At 47.5% G+C, this 26,160-nt stretch overlaps 1 protein-coding gene across 4 annotated transcripts in view; it reads right to left on the bottom strand.

Moving 5' to 3' along the window:
• Window positions 1–24,513, bottom strand: part of KTN1 (kinectin 1) — an 80,405-nt gene extending 55,892 nt beyond the window's left edge. For 3 of the 4 annotated variants that reach the window (XM_040412587.1, XM_040412588.1, XM_040412589.1), the window contains exons 1-11: window positions 23,952–24,483; window positions 21,535–21,690; window positions 20,191–20,376; window positions 18,249–18,379; window positions 15,590–15,703; window positions 12,114–12,254; window positions 9,123–9,229; window positions 8,901–9,033; window positions 6,868–6,955; window positions 5,177–5,328; window positions 1,768–1,836 (exon numbers count right to left, since the gene is read on the bottom strand). In XM_040412587.1, coding sequence (XP_040268521.1) covers window positions 1,768–1,836; window positions 5,177–5,328; window positions 6,868–6,955; window positions 8,901–9,033; window positions 9,123–9,229; window positions 12,114–12,254; window positions 15,590–15,703; window positions 18,249–18,379; window positions 20,191–20,376; window positions 21,535–21,690; window positions 23,952–24,483 — 1,809 coding nt within the window. Of the gene's footprint in view, window positions 1–1,767; window positions 1,837–5,176; window positions 5,329–6,867; window positions 6,956–8,900; window positions 9,034–9,122; window positions 9,230–12,113; window positions 12,255–15,589; window positions 15,704–18,248; window positions 18,380–20,190; window positions 20,377–21,534; window positions 21,691–23,951 lie in introns of all 4 variants that reach the window. The other variant, XM_040412586.1, reaches the window with a different exon arrangement.
• Window positions 24,514–26,160: the final 1,647 nt, after the last annotated feature.

The raw sequence follows: 26,160 nt of genomic DNA, 5'->3' as shown, positions 1-26,160 counted from the left end.
TCATATGCCACTTACACCAGAAAACAAAAAGCTAAAAACAACAACAATATCTGCTGGGGATAACCATCTGATTAGTGGAGCTCCGACCGCTGGCACCCTCTACAGATCATTAGAACGGGGGTCTAAAAGTGAATGGAGCAGCAGGTTGCGCACGACTGCTACAGCTCGATGCATCTCTATGAAACAGTGCAGAGATAGCGGGATAGGCCATCACTAACTGATCGTCAGGGGCCCGACACCAAGTCAATCAGCTGGTCTGTGTAGTTTGTCGACAGAAGTTGGCATCAGACCTTCACAGCACCAGCGTCATGGGCAGCACTATAGTAGGCCATCACTTAAAAACCCAGGACAATAATGGAGAGGTAGCAGTCATATGTGACCTGCTGCTCTTCATTTGGGGAAATGGAACCCCGGTTCGTGTGATCAGGGGGGTTCCAGCAGTGGTACCCTCAACTATCAGATGGTTATCACCTATCCTTGGCACAACTTCTTTAAAAGAACATTAAACACAGAAAGAAAAAGCATGATAAAAATAAAAAAAAACACTCCGGCACCTCCTCCTTTCTATATTATCTCATATTACTATGAAACCAGATAACTATAAGAAATCTTCTCTCTGCGTAACAGCAGATCTGCCATGCCCCCAATACTGGCTGCAGCAGGAGCCTCCCCGTTCCTGCCCCTTGGGCTAAGACTTGTCCTTCTATCGCCCTCTAGCCAAAACAGAACAGATCAGCAGGAGATTAACCCCCGTGTTTCTTGCACGATTCCTACAACTCTTACAGAAACTTCAAGAAAAGGGAAGGCCGTCCCCTGTTTACAGGTCTCATTTCTAGGATTAGGCTTGTTGCACACTTGCGTTTGCTGATCCAGCTGTAAACCGCTTGCCGGATCCAGCTGGAATACCGTCCGGCCCCATTATTAACTATAAAGGGGTCCGGTGGTGATCCGGAAAATATGGCGAGAAATGGCCGGACAAATACTGCCGCGCGCAGCGGTTTTTGACCAGCCGATTCCCGCCATTCTATGCCGAAACAGCCTGCCGGTAGTATGAAGCGGTCCTGCGTGTTCCTTTAAATCCCCACTGCTACGAGCCTTAACTCTGTGGCTACACTGAACTAAAGAGGAGACGAGGAGCTCTGTAAGGAATGCTGTATCGATTACTATCTACTGGATACCATCTGAAGGACTGCACCACCCCCCTTCCCGACTTTCGTCTGAAGTGTAGGAGAACTTTTGGTCATGCTCCTTACAGGAGGATTTATAGAAGTTGCCTCACTTCCGGAATTGGCATTCATCATGTAGGAAAAGTTAACAGAAGACGCTTACTAATGTACTGCGATTGTCCATATTGCCTCCTTTGCTGGCTGGATTCATTTTTCCATCACATTGCACACTACTCTTTTCCATGGTTAGGACCACCCTGCAATCCATCAGCGGTGGCCGTGCTTGCACACTATAGGAAAAAGTGGCGGCCAGGCCCATGGGAGAGCACATAGGCTGGTGCTTTTTCCTATAATGTGCAAGCATGACCACCGCTGCTGGATTGCAGGGTGGTCGTAACCATGTAAACGAGCAGTGTATAATGCGATGAGGCACAATACATTAGTAAGTGCCTTGTATTAACTTTCTCTACATGATAAATGCTACTTGCTGAAGGGACACAACCCCTCTAATCGCGGTCTCGTCTTAGACATCAGCCATGCACGAATAAACATAATCCTAAACCAAACCAATCATCAGGACACAAAACATCTGGGGTTTTACCTGCGCCTGCATCTGCGAATGGTATTTCTGCATTTGAACATTGAGGGCTTCATTTTGCTTCATTAAATCCTTACAATGAATAAGAAAAAAAATATGCACATGAATCATGCTGTCTCTACACCGCCGACAAGAGAGGACCAGACGGATACAACTCTGCAACAATCTTTACGGCTCCAAAGCATCCAAAAGAAAAGCAATCTTGCAAACAGATCATACTATCGTTTTGTGCATACAACTGCTACACAGACTTGTGTCAGTGCTCCAGCCTAAAAAAAAATACCTAGTAGCCATTGGCTCCTGAACTGAAAAATTTAGGAGCCAAATCAAATTTTTAGTCGCCAAATCGAAACTGAATCAAAATTTTGGTATCGTGACAACGCTATGCCGATCAGATCGGCGTAGGGTTGTTTTGAAACCAAAATTTTGATTCGCTTTCGTCACCATAAAAAAGTATTGCGATACTCAATACCGCGCAAAAAAAAAAAAAAAAAAAAAAAAGCCGCGTGCATTTCGCATTTTATGAAACATTCGGCCCATAAAAGAACAGTCCTATCCTATTTTTTGGGGTGACAAGGTGACTAAAAAATGGCGAATGCTCACCGCATAGGAGATATTTTTGAATAATTTAATAGTTTGGACAGCGCTATGTAATATGTTTATTTATTTATTGTTTATATATTTTATATGTAAAATTGGGAAAGGGGGGATTTAAACTTAATATTTTAGGGTACTTTTCCGGCATAGAGTTCCGTCCTAGGGGCTCTATACCGGAAAAGAACTGATCAGTGTTATCCCCATGCATTCTGAATGGAGAGTAATCCGTTCAGGATGCATCAGGATGTCTTCAGTTCAGTCATTTTGACTGATCAGGCAAAAGATAAAACCGCAGCATGCTACGGTTTTATCTCCGGCGGAAAAAAAATGAAGATTTGCCTGAATGCCGGATCCGGCATTTTTCCCCATAGGAATGTATTAGTGCCAGATCTGGCATTCAAAATACCGGAATGCACCCGCACTAAATCCGGACCCATTCACTTCTATGGGGCTGTGCACATGAGCGGTGATTTTCACACATCACTTGTGCGTTGCGTAAAAATTGAAGTTAATGGGGCTGTGTGAAAATCGCAAGCAAGTGCGGATGCGGCGCGATTTTCACGCATGGTTCCTAGGATGAAAGTCTACTGTATTATTTTCCCTTTATAACATGGTTATAAGGGAAAGTAATAGCATTCTGAATACAGAATGCATAGTAAAAGGTCAATATAATAAACATTGGTGGCGCAGTGCGCCCCCAATCACCCCAGTATAATAAACATTGGTGGCGCAGTGCGCCCCCAATCACCCCAGTATAATAAACATTGGTGGCGCAGTGCGCCCCCCCATCACCCCAATACAATAAACATTGGTGGCGCAGTGCGCCCCCCATCACCCCAGTATAATAAACATTGGTGGCGCAGTGCGCCCCCCATCACCCCAGTATAATAAACATTGGTGGCGCAGTGCGCCCCCCCTCAAAATAAACATTGGTGGCGCAGTGTGCCCCCCCCCCCCCCAATATAATAAACATTGGTGGCGCAGTGGGCAGTGCCAATGAGGGTTAAAAAATAAAAAAATAATTTACTCAACCCTAACCCGCCTCCTGTATTTGTATAATAAACATTGGTGGCTCAGTGGGAAGTGCCAATGAGGGTTAAAAATAATAAAAGAAAATTAACTCACCTCCTCCAGTTGATCGCATAGCTGCGGTCTCCTGTACTTACTTCTTTCTTCAGGACCTGCGGTGACGTCACTGAGCTCATCACATGATCCATTACCATGGTGATGAGCTCAGTGACGTCACCACAGGTCCTGAAGAAAGAAGTAAGTACAGGAGACCGCAGCTATGCGATCAACTGGAGGAGGTGAGTTAATTTTCTTTTATTATTTTTAACCCTCATTGGCACTTCCCACTGAGCCACCAATGTTTATTATACTGGGGGGGGGGGGCGCACTGTGCCACCAATGTTTCTTATACAAATACAGGAGGCGGGTGCCGGAATCAAATAGCCGGCACCCGACCTCTGTGACAGGGGGCTGCGATCAGCTACAATTAACCCCTCAGGTACCGCACCTGAAGGGTTAACTCAACTGCAGCTGGTCGCAGCTCCCTGTCACAGAGGTCGGGTGTCGGCTATTTGATTCCGGCACCCGCCTCCTGTATTTGTATGACAGGTCAGTTTTCTTCATTGGCGGCGCAGTGGCCACAGCCCCTCCTCCTCCTCCTCCTGCCTCTTCTTATTGGTGGAGGCGGCGGCAGCAGCAGCACAGGGGGGAGGGAGAGACTCCTCCTGCGCTGCTGAGAACATCAGCTCCTGTGCCGCCGCTGTATTGAGCAGAGCTGCGGCGGCGGGTCTAGTCGCAAATGGCGACAAGACTAAAAAGTCTTGTCGCCATTTGTAAATTCTAAGTCGCATTGGCGACCATTTTGGTCGCCATCTGGAGCCCTGTTGTGTGTCTCCATGGTTACAGACTACAAACACTGCATTGTAGTCAGATGCCGAAAACAAGCTACTCCCTTCCAACCGCCCCTGCTTTTAGCTAACCTAAAGACAGCAGAGGGGCAGAAAGAAAAAATAAAAAAATTCTACATTTACACAACTGTGATGACCATGCCGGTGTTGTGGACTGCAAAAAACATGGCTACCGGCTGTGCAGCGCGGTGCAGACCCATTGACTTCAAAGGGTCCACGACCCACAAGATGCGGTGAAAGACAGAACATGTCCAATCTTTTGCTGTGCAGAGGCACGGACCGGAAAGCCCACGGAAGCGTTTCTGGGTCCATGCATCCATACCTGGTCCGCATTGCCATGCTGAGTTCAAACAGCCGGTGCCCGTGGCCAGTGAATAGCGGCCATCAAACAATAGGACAGATGGACCCCTTTGAAAATCAATAGGCCAGTCTTTAATGGCCATTTAGACAGAAGTGCACCCATCTAACGGCGGCACAAGGTTGTCAACATGATCACACTGGTAGTGTAAAGTCCTGCTGCCTCCAGTGCACAGCGAGTGTTCCTGCAGAAAAGTTTTTTTGGGCCGTGTTAGTAAAATGATCAGGAGCCTCAAAATTATTATTTTTTTAAGAATCATGAAATGTATTCAAGCGTGCAGCTGCAACCTCCGAATGATCGTTCCAGAACGTACAATCAGAGATGGACTACAAGTGTCAAGAAACCGAACCGAATAAACAGACATAGGCAAAGTGCCGTCGGTTAATAAGGCTGATGGTCAGTTTCTGTGGGGTTTTTTTTCGGTTATCGGCCCAACTGAGCCACATCATGCGAGGAAAGCATACCATCGCCAAAAACCAAATCTACACCACATGCAAATGGGAATAGGAACGTTTGTGGAAGGATCTCCATAAGACAGTACCTGCACCTGCATCTGAAGGCTGTCGTCCTGCCCTTCATCCATAAGCTGCATGATTCTCTGCTCCAGCTGCTGGTTGGTCACAATGGTGTCTGTCAGTTTGCTGTGCAAGCTCTGGACTTCAGCCTCCTTGGACATGAGCTTTCCCTGCAAATCTGTGAAAGGAGCAAAAACTCTGTGACCACGTTGAGCGTGAACCTGTAGTGACCCATCACATGTGCACAATAGGTTCCACGCTCCAATAGGCAACCAGTTGATCGGGATCTACTGGTATACCCAACAGGTTCTGAGCAGATCACCATGACTTTAAGGGGTTATCCTGGAAATGAAAATGATGGCATTTCCTCAGGATAGGTCATCAGGATCACTTCGGTGGGGCACGAGTCCTGGCACCATGCCGATCCTGTGCTACAAGGAGATGTGGTGAGCGCTGAGGCCTTCTCTCTGTACATTGTATAGTGGCTGTGCTTGGTATCGCAGCTCAGCCCCATTGACTTGAATGGGCCTGAGCTGCAGGCTTCTGCCAATATGATATTGATGCCCTGAGGATAGGTGATCAATATCTTTTCCAGGATAACCCCTCAAGCTACAGGGCTTTTTTTTTTGTTTTTTCTGTTACCTGTCGAAAAACTCACACTCACCTGTTCTGGCTCCCTTCTGTGGTCTTCTGGTCCTGGTCTTGTAAACTTCTGGACGGATGGCGTCACATGCAGCACTGCAGCCAAAGACCAGAAGTTTACAAGACAGGGACCAGAGGACCATGGAAGGGAGCGAATCTTTCATGCCATGAGAAGGGAAGTGTCTATACATCTGAAACGCGTAACATATCTATCTGCTTGCAATGTGGAATTTTACTCGGAGTATAGTGGATGAGTTTTTCGACATGAACAAAACGTTCCAGGGGTCTGAAAAAAAACGAAAGGCCCAAAGCTGGCCGACCCATTCTCTAGGGGACAAGAAGGCTGAAGCTACTCACTGACCTCAGTGGTCACGTGTGGTGAGTAGCAGTAATGTGCCATTCTTGCACGTGAGCCCACAGAGGCCATCAACTGGCTGAAGTGGTTGAGTGACCGAGAACATGTCCCCATCACATTTGGTCCAACAGGGACTGTCAATAGCTGCATCCCTTAAACAAAGGGCGCTTTGATAGGAGAGTGTTTTTGTTTAGCCAACCCCTTACAGCTGGCCCAACGCTCCAGATTTCAGTTTTCTAAATGACTTGTCTTTCACGGGTATCAAACCAGATTATCAACGTCGTATGCCAAAACGGCTTCTGCCGCGATCTATGAACTGGACTATTGATGGGGACAAGTATCGCCAACGAGCGTACCCAACAACGATCCAAAAGAGTCCTGTGACCTAAACATGGCCGCAGCAGATCTTTAGTAGATTCTATCTTAGGCTGGGATCACATTACGTTTTTGCCGTCCGTTTAACGTATACATAAAATGTATACGTTAACGGATGCCTCAGACGGCTGCCATACAGGGGCACTCATTCACCACAGAGTATCATTATTTAAAAAAAAAAAAAAAAAAAAAGTACTGTGCTACGCTTTTTTTTTCTTTCCTTTTTACAACGTATCTGTTAAACGGATGGCAAAAAGTGATGTGAACCCTCCCTTACTCTAGTAGGTCTCTACTTCACCAAGGCAAGAACGAACATAGATCACGAGAAAATAAAGCAGTAATGACCTTGCTGGCCCATTTCTAAATCGGACATCCTTTTCCTCAGGTAGCTCTCCACTTCTTCCCGTCTCCTCTCTGACTCTTGTATCTGAGCCTAGAAATAAAACACAAATGTATAAGAACCACAGCAGCAAACATCTATAGCTGTTCTCGCCTGTCAATAAAGATGGCGGAAATATCGATCTATACGCTAAAGGTAAGTTCAGACGTGGCGGGTTGTCTGCAGATGCGTGGTGAGCAATCAGCACATTACAGTATGATACATGTAAATGGTATCCTCATGTAACGGGAATTATCTGCACGAAAGAAAAAAATAAAAATGAGGATTTTCTAATCCGCCACGTACTCATCCTTTTCTATTGTATAATGGTGAAATCTGCGGCAAAAATCTGAATGGAACACGTGAATTTTGCTGTGGAAACCTCAGTGGAAAAATGCCATCAGGAGGATCCGGTCTTAGTCTGACCAACCTTTTTCGCCTTATCACATCTCGAAAAATATATTTAAGGGGTATTCCCATCATAATGATCACTGTTAAATCTGTTAATCATTTGACAGTGACCATTTTTGTAAATATATTTGATTAACCAATTCCCACCCTTTAGGAGAAAATTCATCCCCACTTACCTCATTGTTGTCATTCGCTCTCCCCTAGTTACGACCACCGCTCTTCTCCAGAATCCCTGTGGCCGCGCTTGCACAGAAGACTCCTTTTCTCCCAGCCAGGCAGCTAGCTGTCCTGAACACGCAAGCCGTCGCGCATGCGCCATGGTGACTTCCTGGCCAGAATAGTACAGAGCCGCGAACGCGCACGCCGGCTCTGTACTATACTGGCCAGGGATAAGTCACCATGGCGCGTGCGCATTCAGTCCAGCGCGCGGCCTGGTCGGGAGAAGACTTCAATCAAGATGAAGCCTGCCCCCAGCCAGAATCCAGGAAGTGAACGGCGCGCTGGCAGCAGGTAAGTATGAAAAGGCGCCATGGGAATACCCCTTCAAAGGGGTTGTCTGAGATTTTGATCCTCAGGACAGGTCATCAATTTCAGATCTGTAGAGGTCACACTTGGCACGCTGGCTAATCAGCTGTTTGAAGAGGCCGCTGCACTCCATTGACACCCTGGCCTCTTCCTAGGCCAGTGACGTCACATTCAATGGTCTCGTGGTGTAGGCGCAGCTCTGTCCCATTGAAGTGAGTGGGCCTGAGCTGAAATACCAAGCACGGCCACTATCTAATGGACGGCGCTGTGCTTGGTAAGCTGCGGTGCTCAACAGAGCACCGCGGCCTCTACAAACAGTTGATCGGCGGGAGTGCCAGGAGCTGGAACCCCACTGATCACATATTAAACACCCAGGCAGCCCCTTTAAAAGTCTCTTGCTTACAGTATTAGAACCGCATTATGCGCAATTTCACCTAGGTGTCAGGAACAGATACTGGTCGGGGGAGTTACAGAGGACGCAATCCCCTATGTATGGTTCTTCTGGGAAATTCATGATACAGCTACACTGATGCAAGCACTAAGACCCCCAGTGGCTGAAATCTTGCAGTAGAACATTAAAGGGGTTCCTCTACAGGATAGCTGATAATTGTATGATCACTGGGGCCCCAAACAATCACCAGAACGTGGCTCTTTACCCCACAGGAAAATGGGAGTTTGAACACAGCAGCAATCAAAAATGTGTCGCTTTATCCAACCACTATGGGCCCGATGACAGAGCCTAGCACCATACTTGCCCTTCTCCCATAAGTCTACCGCTCTATTCAAACTCCTCTTTGCTGCGGTCATGCAGTGAGGAACAAGGGCATCGGGACCCCCGAGATCGCATGGATCCTAGGAGATGGATCTTCCACAATGCCACCTTCTGATATGTAACTGGTGTTAGGTGGAGCATCCTTTTACCTCCACAGGTGCTCCACCCCGCACCCCAGTTGCCCAGAGAGGCAGGTTCTCAGCCAACTGAATGAAAATCAATTGGTAGCAGAGACTAAAGCATTATCAGCATCATATCAAGAGGTGAAAAATGTCCTAATCCATATTGCACCTTCAGTCCACCGATTGTCTGCTCGTGGTTCTTCTTCTGCAGCTCCTCTTGTGCCAAGCTACTGTTCTTATCATTCAGTTCTTTGACGAGCCGGGCATAGTCCTGACGAAGCTTAATAAGCTCATTAGATTGCCTGCAAAAAAAAAGAAAAAAGGAGATAGAAGTATTATTCAGAGCAGGATCATCAGTAGTACCAAACCATTGCCCAGAAGAACCACCTACTTGCTTTCCATCTGGTTGGTGGCTGAGCTCACAGCATCTCTTAATATTCCGTTCTCCTGCTTCAGGTGGGCAATTTGACCCTCCAGCTGCTCGTGGACCTTCTGAAACTGCAATATACAGTACAATATATTAGTGGTCTGCAGAGTAGGGCCCGTGTAGCATAAAAAAAAAAATTACCACAAGGGCAGAAAATATCAGTCACATCTTATGAACATATGTAAAGAGTTGTCCCAAACCGTACTAAACGGGGAAGAACTGGGGATACCGAATGCGGCAAAGAAAGTTTTGAAGCTTTAACTTTGCCATCGCTCTATGTATAGGAATGCAAATTGCGGATCCGCAAAACAGAAATACCGGCCGTGTGTGTTTACGCATTTTTCGGAACGCACACGACCAGCCCTATGATAGAGCATGTCCTATTCGTATCCGCAATTGCGGACCAGAATAGGTGTTTCTATATTTTTTACGGGGCCGCGGAACTTTTGCGGTCCCATTGAAATGAACGAAACGGATCCGGATCCATAAATACGTTCGTGTGAATGTACCCTAAAGGGAAGGGCAGCAGGGCCCAAATCAGCGCAGGACCGGTGGGATTGCCAAAGGATGGACCTCCACCGGTCAATAAGTATGCCGCCACGTACCTCTTCATGTGATGGTTTATGCCGCCGGCCAAATATTTGTCTCCACCACAAACATGGCACACGGCTGAGTGTGTGCGACACGGTCAATGGGGAGAGGGGCCAAATACAAATACAACTTCTCCACCCTTGTCTACCTGTCGTCAGTTATTGGGGGACCATCAAAGTCCCCATACACATTAGGCCGGTTTATCCAACCTGTGTACGGACATCTTAACTATAAGCTTCCAATAGCACAAGGTAATCCCAGTAAAACAGACTTTCCCAGTTCCATACAGCACTGGTGAGTGTAGGCATGCACAAGCGCATTACCAGGATTTTATTTATTACATCAGAGGATTTTCATTACATACTTCTACTACTGCCATTACTAAAACTACTACTGCGGCTGCCACCCATACTACTACTGCAGCTAATACTACTGCCCCTACTAAAATTACTGATACTACAAATGGCACTACTAAAACTACTGATACTACAAATGGCACTACTAAAACTACCGATACTACTACAGCTACTAAAATTACTACTGCCGCTGCTACTAATACTACTACTACCACCACCACCACCACCACCAATACTACTGCCCCTACTAAAATTACTAATACCACAACTGGCATTACTAAAACTACTGATACTACTATTGCAGCTACCACTTACACTACTACTGTTGCCAATACTACTATTGCCCCTCCTAATACTATTGATACTATTACTGCCCCTCCAATACTAATGATACTACTACTGGCTGCTACTAAAACTACTACCACTACTATGACTAATGACACTACTATAAAACAATAGAAGACCACTGCGTTTCCAGAGTTTCCCAGCATATTCTCCCTATTCAGAGGAAAGGCTCCACTTAAAACCCATAATAACAAAGTCCCCCCGGGACGCCCACAGCTCTGCCTCATTTCCTGTCTCCGTCTCTATGAAATAACAGCGAGTAATCAACGTATCCAAGGGAGGACGCGGTTATTTATAAGTGCATAGCTACACACCCAGGTACGCTGAAGGATGTATTGGGGGCACCATCTGCTCTCAGCTTACGTTCTGCTGGTATTAAAAGAAGCTGAGCCACGGTTGAGTCCCAAGCTATAAATGGACCATCTGCGTGAGGGGTTAATTAAAGAGGCAGCGAGGATTGAGCGGTCAGCAAGAAGTACTACATGACAAGGCAAAAAAGGCAGAGCTAACCAACCCCAGAAGAAATCAGCGTGGTGGGCGGCACTGGAAATAACGGGGGAAAAGCTTATATGACGGTCATCCCACGCGGTTTTCATTCAGACAATGTAGTGGAAATTCAGTTTAGTCGGAATTTAAGAACTTTTTATAATAATGCTGCCACTGTATAAATACGCCGTTCCAATCCCGACCAGTGTAGCCTGTTACCACTACTACAAAAAATGGTCAGCGATGTTCCAAACACAGAAATATCTTGCCATTAAAAGGGTCAAGCAATCTGGGAAGCGCCAGCATCCAGCCGTTATCAGTATCCTCACTTTTAGAGCTCATTCAGACCGCCGTAAGTGTTTTGCGGGCTGCAAATTGCGGATCCGCAAAACACAGATACCAGCTGTGTGCGTTCCGCATTTAGCTGTCATTCTGGTCTTGTATGACATTATGGCATCTGTCAGCTTTCAAACATGACCAGCTGCATGTTTCTAGCTGCTACCATTCAGGAGATAGCAGCATCTAAGGCTACTTTCACACTAGCGTTTTTTGTAGATCCGTTTTCTATTGTGCCAGAGATTCGTCCCCATTGACTTACACTGTGTGCCAGGACGGATCCGTTTGGCTGCGATTCGTCAGGCGGACAGCAAAACGCTGCAGGCAGAGTTTTGGTGTCCGCCTCCAGAGCGGAATGGTGACTGAACGGAGGCAAACTGATGCATTCTGAGCGGATCCTTATCCATTCAGAATGTATTAGGGCAAAACTGATCCGTTTTGGACCGCTTGTGAGAGCCCTGAACGGATCTCACAAATGGAAAGCCAAAACGCTAGTGTGAATGTAGCCTAATGCAGCCCTCCCCCATCCACTTTCTACCCGAGCCCAGCTGGGGCAGAACAGTTAGCTACTTTTCCCACTGCCCCAGCTCGGGGAAAACAGTTAAGTGGTTAAGTCTTACTGGAACCACTCACCTCTAATTCAATTCTGCAACCACCTCCATTACATCCAGGGGTAGCAATAAAAGTTTGGTGCAAAACTTCAGAAATGCACAGAGCAAATAATTATTTGCAAAATCCAGTGTAAAAATCTGCATGCACATCCACAAACTGAGTGCGTTCCCCTGCGCATGCTGATTGCTTGGAGCACTGCACTTCTTCGTCATACATCATAACTTCTTACCTTGATCTGCATATTTTGAGCTTCCTGATAACTGGTATGGATCTTGGATTGGAGAGTAGCATGGTCTTTCTCCAGCAGGCCGATACGTTCTCTTGCTTTGGCTTCCACCAAGTTGGATTTTTGCTTTTCTGCTACCAGTTCCTTTAAAGAAACACATTGAAAAGACATCAGGAGCAAGGCCATTACTTAGTTATTCTGATGATACTAGGAGCACAAAATAACATATCATTTCCAGAACTACCACTGAGAACCAGTACTGGTCATAGGCCACACAGTGTAATACCGGCTCCTGCAAGCACTTGGAACAGAATAGATGTATGGAGTCCTGGCCAACTACAAACCAGTCAATGTACAGTGGAAGAAACACGCTACACAATATCATCACACACCCTGCAAGGGGATGAGAGCAAAATAAACCTTTACCAAGCCCTGGGTATAAAAACATTACATTAAAGCGGTATTCCAGTTAATTCAAATTATCTATAATCTCGGGCTGGGCGATTATGGGGGAATCTTTTTCCACTGTTCTCGGCATCACTGCATCCTGGCAGGATATTTACATGCAGAACTTCCTGTTTTCATCAGCATACTGCTGAGTTTTCTAACCAATCCCAGCATGCTTTGCTCTGTAATGTTTCTCAGGGCTTCACCTGCCTGGCACACCATTCCCTGTTCAGCAGTCACTACCCTACACCTCCCCCACGATAGGCGGAGAAAGCCCGCCGAAACATTACAGAGCAAAGCATGCTGGGTCTGGTTAGAAAACCCAACAGAAAGCTGATGAAAACAGGAAGTTCTGCATGTAAACATCCTGCCAGGATGCAGTGATGCCAAGAACCGGGAAGGAAAGCGCTGACGTGAAAAACAGGTACCGTATTTTTCGACCTATAAGACGCACCTAGGTTTTTGGGGAGGAAAATAAGAAAAAAACAATTTTTTAACCAAAAGGTGTGCTTTTGGTGGGTTTGGAACTAATGGTGGTCTGTGGATGGCACTATTACTGGGGATCTGTGGATGAGGGACACTGTTATGGGGGGGGATCTGTGGATGAGGGACACTGTTATGGGGGGGGGGGTCTGTGGATGAGGGACACTGTTATGGGGGGGGATCTGTGGATGAGGGACACTGTTATGGGGGAGGATCTGTGGATGAGGGACACTGTTATGGGGGGGATCTGTGGATGAGGGACACTGTTATGGGGGGGGATCTGTGGATGAGGGACACTGTTATGGGGGGGGGGGTCTGTGGATGAGGGACACTGTTATGGGGGGGGGATCTGTGGATGAGGGACACTGTTATGGGGGGGATATCTGTGGATGAGGGACACTGTTATGGGGGGGATATCTGTGGATGAGGGACACTGTTATGGGGGGGATCTGTGGATGAGGGACACTTATGGGGGGGATCTGTGGATGAGGGACACTGTTATGGGGGGGGATCTGTGGATGAGGGACACTGTTATGGGGGGGGATCTGTGGATGAGGGACACTGTTATGGGGGGGGATCTGTGGATGAGGGACACTGTTATGGGGGGGGATCTGTGGATGAGGGACACTGTTATGGGGGGGGGGATCTGTGGATGAGGGACACTGTTATGGGGGGGGATCTGTGGATGAGGGACACTGTTATGGGGGGGGATCTGTGGATGAGGGACACTGTTATGGGGGGGGATCTGTGGATGAGGGACACTTATGGGGGGGGGATCTGTGGATGAGGGACACTTATGGGGGGATCTGTGGATGAGGGACACTGTTATGGGGGGGATCTGTGGATGAGGGACACTGTTATGGGGGGGATCTGTGGATGAGGGACACTGTTATGGGGGGGATCTGTGGATGAGGGACACTGTTATGGGGGGATCTGTGGATGAGGGACACTGTTATGGGGGGATCTGTGGATGAGGGACACTTATGGGGGGATCTGTGGATGAGGGACACTTATGGGTGGGATCTGTGGATGAGGGACACTTATGGGGGGGGGTCTGTGGATGAGGGACACTTATGGGGGGGGATCTGTGGATGAGGGACACTTATGGGGGGGGGTCTGTGGATGAGGGACACTTATGGGGGGGGATCTGTGGATGAGGGACACTTATGGGGGGGGGGCTGTGGATGAGGGACACTTATGGGGGGGGATCTGTGGATGAGGGACACTTATGGGGGGGGATCTGTGGATGAGGGACACTGTTATGGGGGGGGGGGATCTGTGGATGAGGGACACTGTTATGGGGGGGGGATCTGTGGATGAGGGACACTTATGGGGGGGATCTGTGGATGAGGGACACTTATGGGGGGGATCTGTGGATGAGGGACACTGTTATGGGGGGGGATCTGTGGATGAGGGACACTGTTATGGGGGGATCTGTGGATGAGGGACACTGTTATGGGGGGATCTGTGGATGACGGACACTTATGGGGGGATCTGTGGATGACGGACACTGTTATGGGGGGATCTGTGGATGACGGACACTGTTATGGGGGGGATCTGTGGATGACGGACACTGTTATGGGGGGGATCTGTGGATGACGGACACTGTTATGGGGGGGATCTGTGGATGACGGACACTGTTATGGGGGGGGATCTGTGGATGACGGACACTGTTATGGGGGGGGGGGGGGAATCTGTGGATGACGGACACAGATCTCTCCCCCCCTCCCACCCCTTAACTGTGCCATCCACGGATCAGCCGCCCCCCCCCCGCATACAAATATAAAATGTCTTATTCAATAAAAATGTATTACATATGCCCCCTCACTCCTAAATTCCTAATAGTACCTTACATCCTATTCCTAATAGGTTCTGTACAATGCCGGCAGGCAGGCAGGCCGGGCGGCCGGCGCGTCACTCACTGACGTCACTTTCCTGCACCGCCTGCTTCATTCATAAAGTAGGCGGCGCAGGCACGCGACATCAGGGAGTTACGCTGCCGCCCGCCCGCCCGGCCTGCCTGCCTTGTACAGAACCTATTAGGAATAGGATGTAAGGTACTATTAGGAATTTAGGAGTGAGGGGGCATATGTAATACATTTTAATTGAATAAGACATTTTATATTACTATACCGGAGCGGTGGGGCTATAGTACACTGACTGCACCGCCCCGCTGCTATTCCCGGCCACCAGCTCCTCCTCCCAGTCCCTCCCCCGGCCCCCGCTCGCTCGCTCGTACATCGCATCCAGCGATGTTAAACTGTCAGCATTCGCCCCATAAGACGCAGGGGCATTTCCCCCCCCCACTTTTGGGGGGGGGGGGTGCGTCTTATGGGGCGAAAAATACGGTATGTAGGGTAAAAATATGTAGTGTCTTTGGTAGTCTGTGCAGTTAAAAAAATAATAATTATTATGAAACTAGAAAACTACTTTAAATGTTAATGGCCACTATGTTAGCATTGAAATATGTAATAAATGTCAATTATGTGAACTATACAGTCAACAGATACCACATTTTACAAAAGCGCCCCAGAGAAGCAGCAGGTTACCTGCGAGAGTTGCCGGCACTGGTCCTTCATCAATGCGGCTTCATCTCTAACAACAGAAAGCAACTTTTCCTTTTCCTGTAACTGAAGTAACGCGGCAGAATCTCCCTTATTTGCCTAAGAAAAATAGCAAATAAAACATTTAACAAAATTAACAGAAATTTACAAAGAGTCACTAAGTACAGTCTGTAATTATCCGGCCATGCGAGAAACACATTTGGATTTTCAGTCCTTCCCCTTACACTTGCCAGAAATAAAACAATGGGCGCGGAATGAGCTCTCAGACACTTCCTACAGACATTGGCACAGGCCGTGATACAAAGCTGGAGATCACCCAAATGAAGGGAAACCCACCCACACGAAGTGTTACTCAAGCCGGAAACACCACGGAGTGACAGAGGGTTGAAAGTAGACCCCAGACATTTATTCTACCGCTCGAGTCAGGAACTACCTACTTAGAACTCATGCAAACAAGCGTGTCCAATGCTGCAGACCGCAAATAGCAGCCAGCAATGCACAGGCACCATCCGTTTGCTGATGCGGACCCACTGACTTGAATGGGTCCACAATCCGCAAGAGACGGTCCGCACCGCAAAAAAAATAGGACATGTTCTAATTTTTTTTTTGTGGTGCAGAGGCACGGGTTGAAATCCCAAGGAAGCACTTCGTAGCTCTTCCATGGCCTTCCGCTCTGCAGCGCTCCATAACTTGGAGTGTGGACCCATTTAAGACCCGCTGTTTGCACGGGGCACACGCTCGTGGGCATGAGTCCTTAGAAAGAAAACTAAGTACCGTGCTGTGAAAGTGGGTTCATCAGCTGGTTCTGAAACTCACCAATGAGCTTAGCTACCATGGAGTACAGTTCATTAAAGGGCATCTGTCAGCAGTTTTGTACCTATGACACTGGCTGACCTGTTACATGTGCGCTTGGCAGCTGAAGGCATCTGTGTTGGTCCCATGTTCATATGTGCCAGCAATGCTGAGCAAAAACTTGATTTTTGTGGACTCACCTGTAAAATCTCCTTCTGTCATTGGGGAACACAGGACCGTGGGTATAACTGCTGCCGCTAGGAGGCGACACTAGGCTGAAAAGTGTTAGCTCCTCCGGCCGGCTATATCCCCTCCAGCCTGGAGAGAACATATCAGTTTGTGCACAAGCAGTATGATAAAAGAAATAAGAAATGGAATAACATAACAATAACAAGTGGGCCTGAACCCAGAACCGAGGACCCTACCAGTCAATCAACCGCTGTCACCGCGGCAAAATTAGAGAATAAACAATGGGTGGGTGCCGTGACCCCGATGAACTCAGCGAGAAAGAGATTTTACAGGCGAGTCCACAAAAATCTTGTTTTCTCGCTCGTATTATTGGGGGACGACACAGGACTGTGGGACGTTACAAAGCAGTCCATGGGGAGGAAGGAGCCTAAAGTACTGGAGCCTGCAAGACCTTGCGACCCCGAGTGGCGTCTGCCAAAGCAAAGGTATGCACCTGGTAGAACTTGGTAAACGTGTGCAAGGAAGACCAGGTTGCCGCCTTACACGACTGTGAAGCGGAAGAAAGGAAGGCACGGGGCGAAGCATCGCTTATCCTGAGAAACAAAAAGAAAAAAAAAACATAGCAGAATTGACCCTGAGAAGCAGGGAGGTCTGCCTCCTACGACACTAAGCTAAAAACTGATATGTTCTCTCCAGGCTGGAGGGGGTATAGCCGGCAGGGGAGGCACTAACACTTTTTAGCCTAGTGTCGCCTCCTAGCGGCAGCAGCAGCTATACCCACGGTACTGTGTCCACCAATGATACAAGCGAGAAATTATGTTTTAATATATGTAAATAAGCCTCTAGGAGCAACGGGGGCGTTGCCGTTACACCTAGTGGCTCGGCTCTCTATGCAACTGCCTCGCCCTCTGCACTATGATTGACAGGACCAGCTCATTTGCATATATTCAAACTCAGCAATGCGGACACATATGAACACGGGACTAACACAGATGTCTTCAGCTGCCAAGTGCACATGTAACAGGTCAGCCAGTGTCATAGGTACAAAACTGCTGACAGATGCCCTGGGTTTTCTATCTCATGAAGCCATGGCATATTGCTAGGATTTGGTGACGTTATTCCGCGTCTGTGTTTCAGCATGTTGAAGTAATGGCATTTTTTTTTTTTTTTTTTTTCAGGAGGGGTTTTCCATCTCTTCAATACGAAAAAAAAAAGCCAAAAAATTCCTTCAGACTGGCTCGGTCTCCAGCCCCTCTCTCTCCTCTCCTGAATTTATGACCAAATCAAATTTCAACTTTGACTTGTTCACAAACCAAGACGACCATTCAAGAAAAAGCAAGAGGAGCTGGAGACCGAGCTGCGGTTCACAGAACGGCATTCTGCTGCTTGCTGTACTGTATACGTGATGACTGCTGCAGAAGCCAAACAAAGCAAAATAGTTAATAAGAACCTATTACAAAAAACGTCTGTAGGTCAAAATGGACCAAAAAGTTTGTTTTTTTAAATGGCTCCAAAAGGTGTCCACAGCATTTATTCCTTGAACCTTAAGATTGAAGCTCAGGGATCAAAGTTTAACTTTGAGGTGTGTGAGCTTATCTAGCGCACCAGTTATAATATTATCGACTGCCCCTTTAAGTAATAATATCAGTGTGTATTTTCTTACCTTGTTGACCATGGCCTGCACAGAACTGGACTTAACTTTCAGCATGTCCACCACGGACATTGCCTCATCATCTGAGAAAATCAGGTTCTTCATGGTCGACACTAAATCTTTAAACTTCACCTCTGCATTTTCTTAGAATATAAAAAAAAAAAAAGGTCACATATAAAAACATACTTAAAGGGGTTGTTCATCCCTGGGGACCTTTTCTGAAGACCACACAGCATGGCCGGACCGGCAATGGTAATCATACTTAACCCCACTGCTGGGTTCGGGCACCTTCACTCCCCCAGCTCCTGGGTCTTTTAGCATCAACATCTTGTTTGATGTGGGTCATGTGGTCGCTGCAGCCAATGATTGCCTGCAGCGCTTAAGTGGGTGACACATCACTGCTGCAGCCAGTCACCCATGCCAAACCGCATGTTGGAGCGGAAAGACCTTAGAGCTGCCGCACAACAAGGAGCCAGAACCCAAAAGAGGGGATCAGGTAGGAATGGTCTGGACCCTCTGGGGAAGCTAAAGAAAAGGTCCCTAGCGGGTGAACAATCACTCCGTGCATATAGCGGGTTGGGTGGATTCCCTACTCCATACTGCCCTCTATGGGCCTGAACAGGGAAGCTCATGCATTACATGCTTGTAAAGCTAAATTTCCCCTGCAGTAGCCAATGCATAGACAGTTATGGCTAACCTCCAGCACTCCAGCTTTGCTGAAACTACAACTCCCAGCATGCTCCATTCATTTCTGTGGAGTTCTGAGAACAGCCAAGAAAGTGTGCATCTTGGGAGTTTTACGACAGCTGGAGTGCTGGAGGTTAGCCATCACATAGGAAATACCTGACCAGACATGTCTCCTGCCGGCCATGGCAGCTGATCGTTCAGGGGTTAGAGAAGAGAAGGCCTCAGAAATCAGCTGATCGCCACTCCACCTACCATTGAACTTGGACAAGAGACCACCCCTTTAAAGCAACTTGTTCTGCAACTATCCATGCCAGGATTTTACCAGTCCCTACCCAATGTTTGGCGTATGCTCCCAGTGCTACATCCAACATAGCCATCAGTACCATGTGTCGTGCAGTATATGTTTTCTTCGCATTGTGGCCAACGGTTGATGTCGTAACCCGATTGCCTATACAGTGGCATACCATAGAGGTATACGGGGGAATACTCCCAACATATACCTCTTCTGTACAGTCCAAAGAGGATGTGAACAGAGCTTAAAATCAAGCCAAATGAAAAGCCATTTCAATTTTAAGAACTGCATTCACACAATGCACAACTTTCATGGTCACTCTTGGAAGCAAGAATTGCAGAATGTCTATGGTCGCCCATCTGCTTCATCTCTGGTTGCCACTACACCCCACCCTTGTAAGCCACATGGACTTGCACACTGGTTAAGAGGGTTGTTTAAGTAGAAAACCAATAAAGAAGTGGCAAGTACCTACCTGGCATATCCAGTATCGCTGCTCAGCTTCTCCTGGCTGCAGCGGTGACGTCTTGTGACTGCTGAAGCCAACCTGTGGTCTCAGCGGTGCACCGCTGAGGTCAGTGACTGGATGCAGCAGTTAAGTGTTGTCGACATGACTTCACCACTGCAGCCAGAAAGACCAGAGAGGCGGTAAAGGATCGGCTAGGTAAGTAACAATCTATTCTTTACTGCTGACAGATCCCGAGGATTTCAGGAGTAAACCAGACAAACCCTTTAATATCAACCTGTATTCTGCCGACAGACTCCAAAAGGCAACAGAAGACAATTTGACTTCTGCCACAATCTTGGATTGTCCCTGTTTGTGATGGATGAAAGAACCATAGGTGGTCAGAGACAGAAGCCTGCCTACTTCCAGAAGCGGCACCACTGCTTGTGTCTGGTGCTACAGCTAGTGCCCATATTAGTTTGATGTTCCAGAAAACACTGTTGTTAATACGCAATAAAACCGCATGTAGTTACCTTTGCGTTCAACTTTCTCTGTAACATTCTTCCCTTTCTTGCCCCCACTCTTCTGAACTACCTCGGGAACTGCCGCTTTCTGCAAGCTGGCTACATCCTTCTTCTCCATCACGGGCGGCTCCGAGTTGTCCATCAGGGGGATGTATACGGCTTTCTGAATCAGCGGCTCATCTACCAAAGGTGGAACTAGAAGACAGAACCCGATTCATCGTTACCAGACCACTCCACACAAGTGCAGACCACCCAGAGTTCCAGTTTACCAGACAGCGTTAAAGGGATGGACCGCTATTCATGAACCCATGGATTTTGAGTGGAGCACAGAGGTGCATGCTCAAAGGGGGGACACAATACCCTCACTCATGATCATGCCCTTTAAAAGTTGACTAACGGTAAGCAGACTATGTTGAGCCCCATAGAGCAGGGGTGCAAAACCTTTTCTGCTCTGAGGGTCACACTGTCACAATTACTCAATCCAAAGGGCCGTATACGTAACCATTAATTTCAATGGGTCAGCAAAAAAACGGAAGTTACTCCGTGTGCATTCCGTTTCTGTATTTCTGTTCCGCAAAAAAATAGAACATGTCCTATTATTGTCCGCATTACAGACAAGGATAGGACTGTTCTATTAGGGGACAGCTGTTCCGTTCCGCAAAATACGGAATGCACACGGATATCATCCGTATTTTTTGCGGACCGCAAAATACATACGGTCGTGTGCAAGAGGCCTTATTGGGAGAAAGGAGGTCCCCCATTCGCCCTTCCAAATGTAACAGACTATGCATGCATGTGGCTCTCTCCATTGTACCTTATGTGAGTGGCTGATACAGCCGAGGGTTTCACTATTCCCATAATCAACAATGAAGATAGCCACACGGATGCACAGCCACCTCAGCACCTTAGGCTTCATGCACACAGCTGTATCCGTTTTTGCAGTTCGCAAATCACTGATACCGGCAGTGTGCATTTTCCCTTCCGCAGGTTTGCGGGGCCCCAGAATGGACATATGGATGTGGACAGCTCATGGCGTTTTGCTTTGCGACCCTATTGAAATGAGCAGGTCCAAATCAATCCGCTAAAAAAAAATAAAAAAAATAATGGGGACCAAAACTACAGTCTTGTGCATGAGGCCTTATCTGCTCCTTTCTGGAGAGTCACACAGAGGTCAGGAGACCCCCTCTCTGCTACTATATGGGGGTCCCAGAGATGACCACACAGGGCATGATTAGTACTTTTCCATCCCTGTAATGAAAATACATGTGAGCGGCATCGCAGGCCACATGTGGACCCCGGCTAGCAGGTTATAGACCCCTGCTATATTTTTTGCCCCCTCCACACACTACATACCACTTTCTACTTTCTGCCTCTTTTTTGGTGCAGTCTTCTTCCCAGATCCAGATTGAGATTCCTGAGGCTTCACCTCAGCCAAGGGGATGACCGATTCCGGCTTCTTAGAAGGCACCACTTGTTCAGTTTTTGGCTCTGGAGAGGTCGGGACGTCATCTGAGCAAAACAGAAGTGAAATCTCATTAGTCTAGGTTGGCAAATCTTGTAGGTTTCACAAGGATTTAAACAAAAAAAGAAATGAATGTCCTCCAAAACCTAGATGCACCTCATGCCTACTGAGATGAGAAGACACCGCTTTCAAAAAGATATATCGTTTTGTGTGCCCTAGAAGGTGCCCCCCTGGGTCATGAACAATAACCACAAAATAATTTTTCATGCTTCGGTTGCTTTAAAAGCAACATGGAAGTCTGCTGCCAGTCCCTTCAAAACCAGATGTGCCATGTGAGGGTTCATGCAGGCTAACCGTGTGCCAGTAACCTCTCCCTGCCATAATTACTCATCTTATCCCACATAATGCGGCATGACGCACCATTTTCTTTCATCAGCTTAGCGCTAAGGACGGTATTCTTGTTAATGACATGACACGTCTGCCTGTCAACATGAGTGACGACGGCTTTATTGTTGGGGCAGGGTTGGACACAGTTCCATGGAACCAATGGTCTAGAGACCCAAAAAGGTCCACTGATAAAGCCCCTCCCTAAACAGTGACCTAATACATTAGATCAGGGATGCCCACCCTGCGGCCCTCCAGCTGCTGTAAAACTACAACTCCCAGCATGCCCTGATAGCTGTAGGCTGTCCAGGTACCCCAAAACTTGTAGTTTTGCAACTGCTGGAGGGCCGCAGGTTGGCCATTCCTGCATTAGATGAAGAAGGGGAAAAAAACACAGACGGAAGAACCCCACGCCATTAGTTCAACTAATGTGTATTAGGGTGTGCAGGATTTCAACATGCCCAATCCTTTTGGTAGCAGCGTCTCCACCTGGTAAGCAAAAAGATCTGGCAACCGCTTATTCCCCTGACTCCACTGAAAAAAGCACCTGGATCTGAACACTTTTGGAATTGCATGTAATTAAAAATGTTGTATAGCTACTGAGTTATTCAATAAAATGTGTATCTATAGCGCCACCTGCTGTATGCCCTTTTCCTTTTCTCTCTGTCCACTTCACTGAGGTGGTCGCACATGCTCAGAATAAATCTTCATATGCTCCCGGCTGAATCTACTATTAGAAGCAGTGACAATTACAGGGAGAGAGGACGCACTCCCTGAGCTGCCAGCCTAAAATAAATCTAGCAGAGCAAATGGAGAAATGAATGGCGAGATCTCTGGAGGTACGGGGCTGGTTCTAGCTTTCATAGAAAGAGATTGCCATGTACTATATGATCTCTGATTTTTTACAGTAATCGTGGGTTAACCCCTTAAAAACAACTTATCCCCTATCCGGTAGAGAAAGGATAAGTGTCTGACCTGCGGGGGTCCGACCACAGGGGTCCTCAAGGATCATTTCTGAACGTGTGACTGCCGCTCCAATCCATTATACAGGGCTGCCGAAGATAGCCATGTGCTACGCTATCACCGTCGGTCCCACTGAGTTGAACGGAGTGGAGGACACACATGGACGTTTGGCGTTCCATTCAAATGGAGAGTACAGGACCCCATTCTCATGATCGGTGAAGACCCTCACTGATCAGACACTTATCCCCTACCCTGCGTCTAGGGTATAAGTTGTCTTAATCGGACAACCCCTTTAACCTAAGCACAAACACAATCCGTTATATTGGCGAAACTAGAGATTGCTGCAACCGTAAAAAGTTCATGTGCAGCATACACTCACTTCTGTTACATCTGCCTCACCAACAACTGGGGGCGACCAGCGCTGCCTGCCTCGCAGCTTGAGAAGCACAGATACATAACATAGCACTGGCCCTAAAGAGAAGGTGCCCGTAGGCATGAGCCCAGTCACTTCCCATTTACCTCAATGGAGACTGAAATATAAAGCAGTGTTATTTTGATTCATCGAATCACCGCACACCCACACGAAGGGGAAATGGATGCATATAATATGCTACCCGTATCAATATTGTATGGAAAATGCTTCGCAGATCAAGTGCGGTTTTCAGGATTCTCTTCATATTAGGCCTCATTCAGATGGCGTAATGCGGGTGCATTTTGTCATTCGTATTACAGCCGCAAATGGTGGACTGACCTTGGGTCTAATGATCCAAACTTGTAGCACCACAGATCTCCACAATACTGTTAGTTGGGAGTGGTCAGGCCAGGATAGGCGACTGCGATACGAATACTTTCATGCAGCCCCATTACACCGTCTGAGGCCTCACACGCCCTCCTTGACCCAGGCTATGTTGGGGATACCTGAGGATCAGACTTAAACACGTCAAGATAAAAGAATAAATACCTTGTCCGTTCTTCTGCTTTTTCTGCCCCTGCTTTTTCTTGGGTGCAGTAGTATCAGTAGGCGGTGGTGGTGGCGGCGTCGGCTGCTTGGTTACAGGCACCGGTTCTGGTTTCTTCACGGGAGTCTTCGTCCCATTGACTTCTTTGTTGACATGCTCCTCCACCGCCGGCTTAGCCTGCTTCTTGTCCTTCTTCTTCCGCTCTCTTACATTGGTAGAGTTCTCCGCCGGGATGACAGAAGCGGGGACGACGTGTTCTTCTTCGCTGGACAAAGCGTCTCCCAGGTCAAAGTCCCGGGTGGCCGCTTCGGAATCGGACTCGTGAAGGTTCCCGTTTTGGGTTTCTTTTTTCTTGTTCTTTTTTTTGTCCGTTTTCTTTTTGTCTATCTTGGCGGGGGGGAGTTTCAGGTCCTTCTTCTGTTTTGCAAGAACCTCGTCGTAGGAAGTCTCTTTCATGAAGAGGCAGAAGAAGAGGACACTGACAAGGATGACCACCAGTGGGACCAGGATAAGAAAATGCTCGTAAAACTCCATTGTGCTTTCTTTAACGTTGTGCAGGTCTTCTTTCTACAAGACACAAAAAAATAAAATAATAAAAGCTAAGAATATTAAAAAGTGGGAGACAAACAAGAGATACCGAGACATAATTCATCCTGAAAAGTCACTACAGCCAGAACGGGGGTCCCCGACCTCCGTCCCACATTGGTGAGCTGTTGACACAACTCCAATAGAAATGAATGGGGGAAGAGCCACTGACACGTACGGTCACCTCGCCATTCATTCCCTGCCTGGATACCGCGGCCTGTGGCTGCCTTTCCGGGTGCAACGGGGGTCTATTATACATTTATGGCATATCCATATTATGGCATAAGGCAGAACTACCCCTTTAAGGCTCTGTGCACACTGGTACTACAAGCCTCCCTTGCAATACCTAAAGCAATGGCGCACGTGTGAGAACGAAGGGCCAGGCAAGATTACATCGCCAGCCTGGCCCGTCACTCACAGCTAAGGGACGGTGCTATAAACGATAAAGGGCAGAGCTTTGGGTGCAACAAGGTGCGAGGGTGCCACCCTCGGTGCACCAACAGCAACAGGATCAAGCTGCCCCTGTGTTAACGCGCGTGATTCGCTTCAGTTATTGGTGCATGCACAGCACAGCCCTGGGGCACGATATGGGGCACCAGGGCTGTGCTGCACGTTCGCCAATTCCCAAAGCGATGGCGCACACGTGAGAACACAGGGCAAGGCGAGATTACATTGCTTGGCTATGTCACTCACAGCTTGGGGGGGGGGGGGGGAGACCATTCTGGACAAAGGAGCGTGTCCCAGAGGTGGGATCCACACCTAACTGACATTTAGAGATATCCCATAAATGTCCCAGAGGGGACAACCGTTTGAGGTATCTATACACATTAGACGAAAGCCAGCTAAACGCAGATTTTGGCATAAGTGGCCAACCGTGTAATGGTTGGGGGCATCCCGTGCAATGCGGGCACATATGAACATGGGACCAACACAGATGTCTTCAGCTGCCAAGCGCACATGTAACAGGTCAGACAGTGTCATAGGGACAAAACTGCTGACAGATGTCCTTTAAAAAAATGTATATTAAGTTCTGAGTATTATTGCCAGAGGCAGAAATTTAAAAAATTGTAAAATTAAAAAAATAATAATTTACAACCCATCACACTGAAGGGCAGAACAAAAGTGCTTTTTACTATTCCGTGCGACTAACAGAATAAGCAGAGCTGTGATAACCCGCGCGCTGACTGACCTAAGCCTGCTTATAAAGGATAACCCCTTCATGCCGCTCTGCACTCCATGAACCCGACAGCTCGGACTCCTACCCACGACGTCAGACCATCACCAGCCATCTTCTTCATTATACCCAGACGCCTCTCATTTGCCCGTCCCTACCTCTAAATTAATAGAAGTATATATAATCTAAATCTGGACAGCGGAGAAGGAAAATGCAGGGTCATTACATAGAAACCTCGGGGCCTTATGTGAGGGACTATTTTCCTATGCTAAATGCAATACATCCGGGGAGATGCAGGTGTTTGACTCGTGAGCTGCTGCCCACCCACAGAATGGGAAGAAAGTCAACCAAATTTATGGGTTTAAAAAAAAAAAACAACAACAACAACAACAACACACACACACGGTGTTGTCCGGACTTTTTCATATTGATGACCTATCCTCAGGACAGGT

Source organism: Bufo bufo, chromosome 11 (genome assembly GCF_905171765.1).
Source record: "Bufo bufo chromosome 11, aBufBuf1.1, whole genome shotgun sequence".
Lineage (NCBI taxonomy): Eukaryota > Metazoa > Chordata > Amphibia > Anura > Bufonidae > Bufo > Bufo bufo.
Note: the sequence above shows the minus strand (reverse complement) of the source record. Positions and strands in the feature narration are given on the sequence as shown.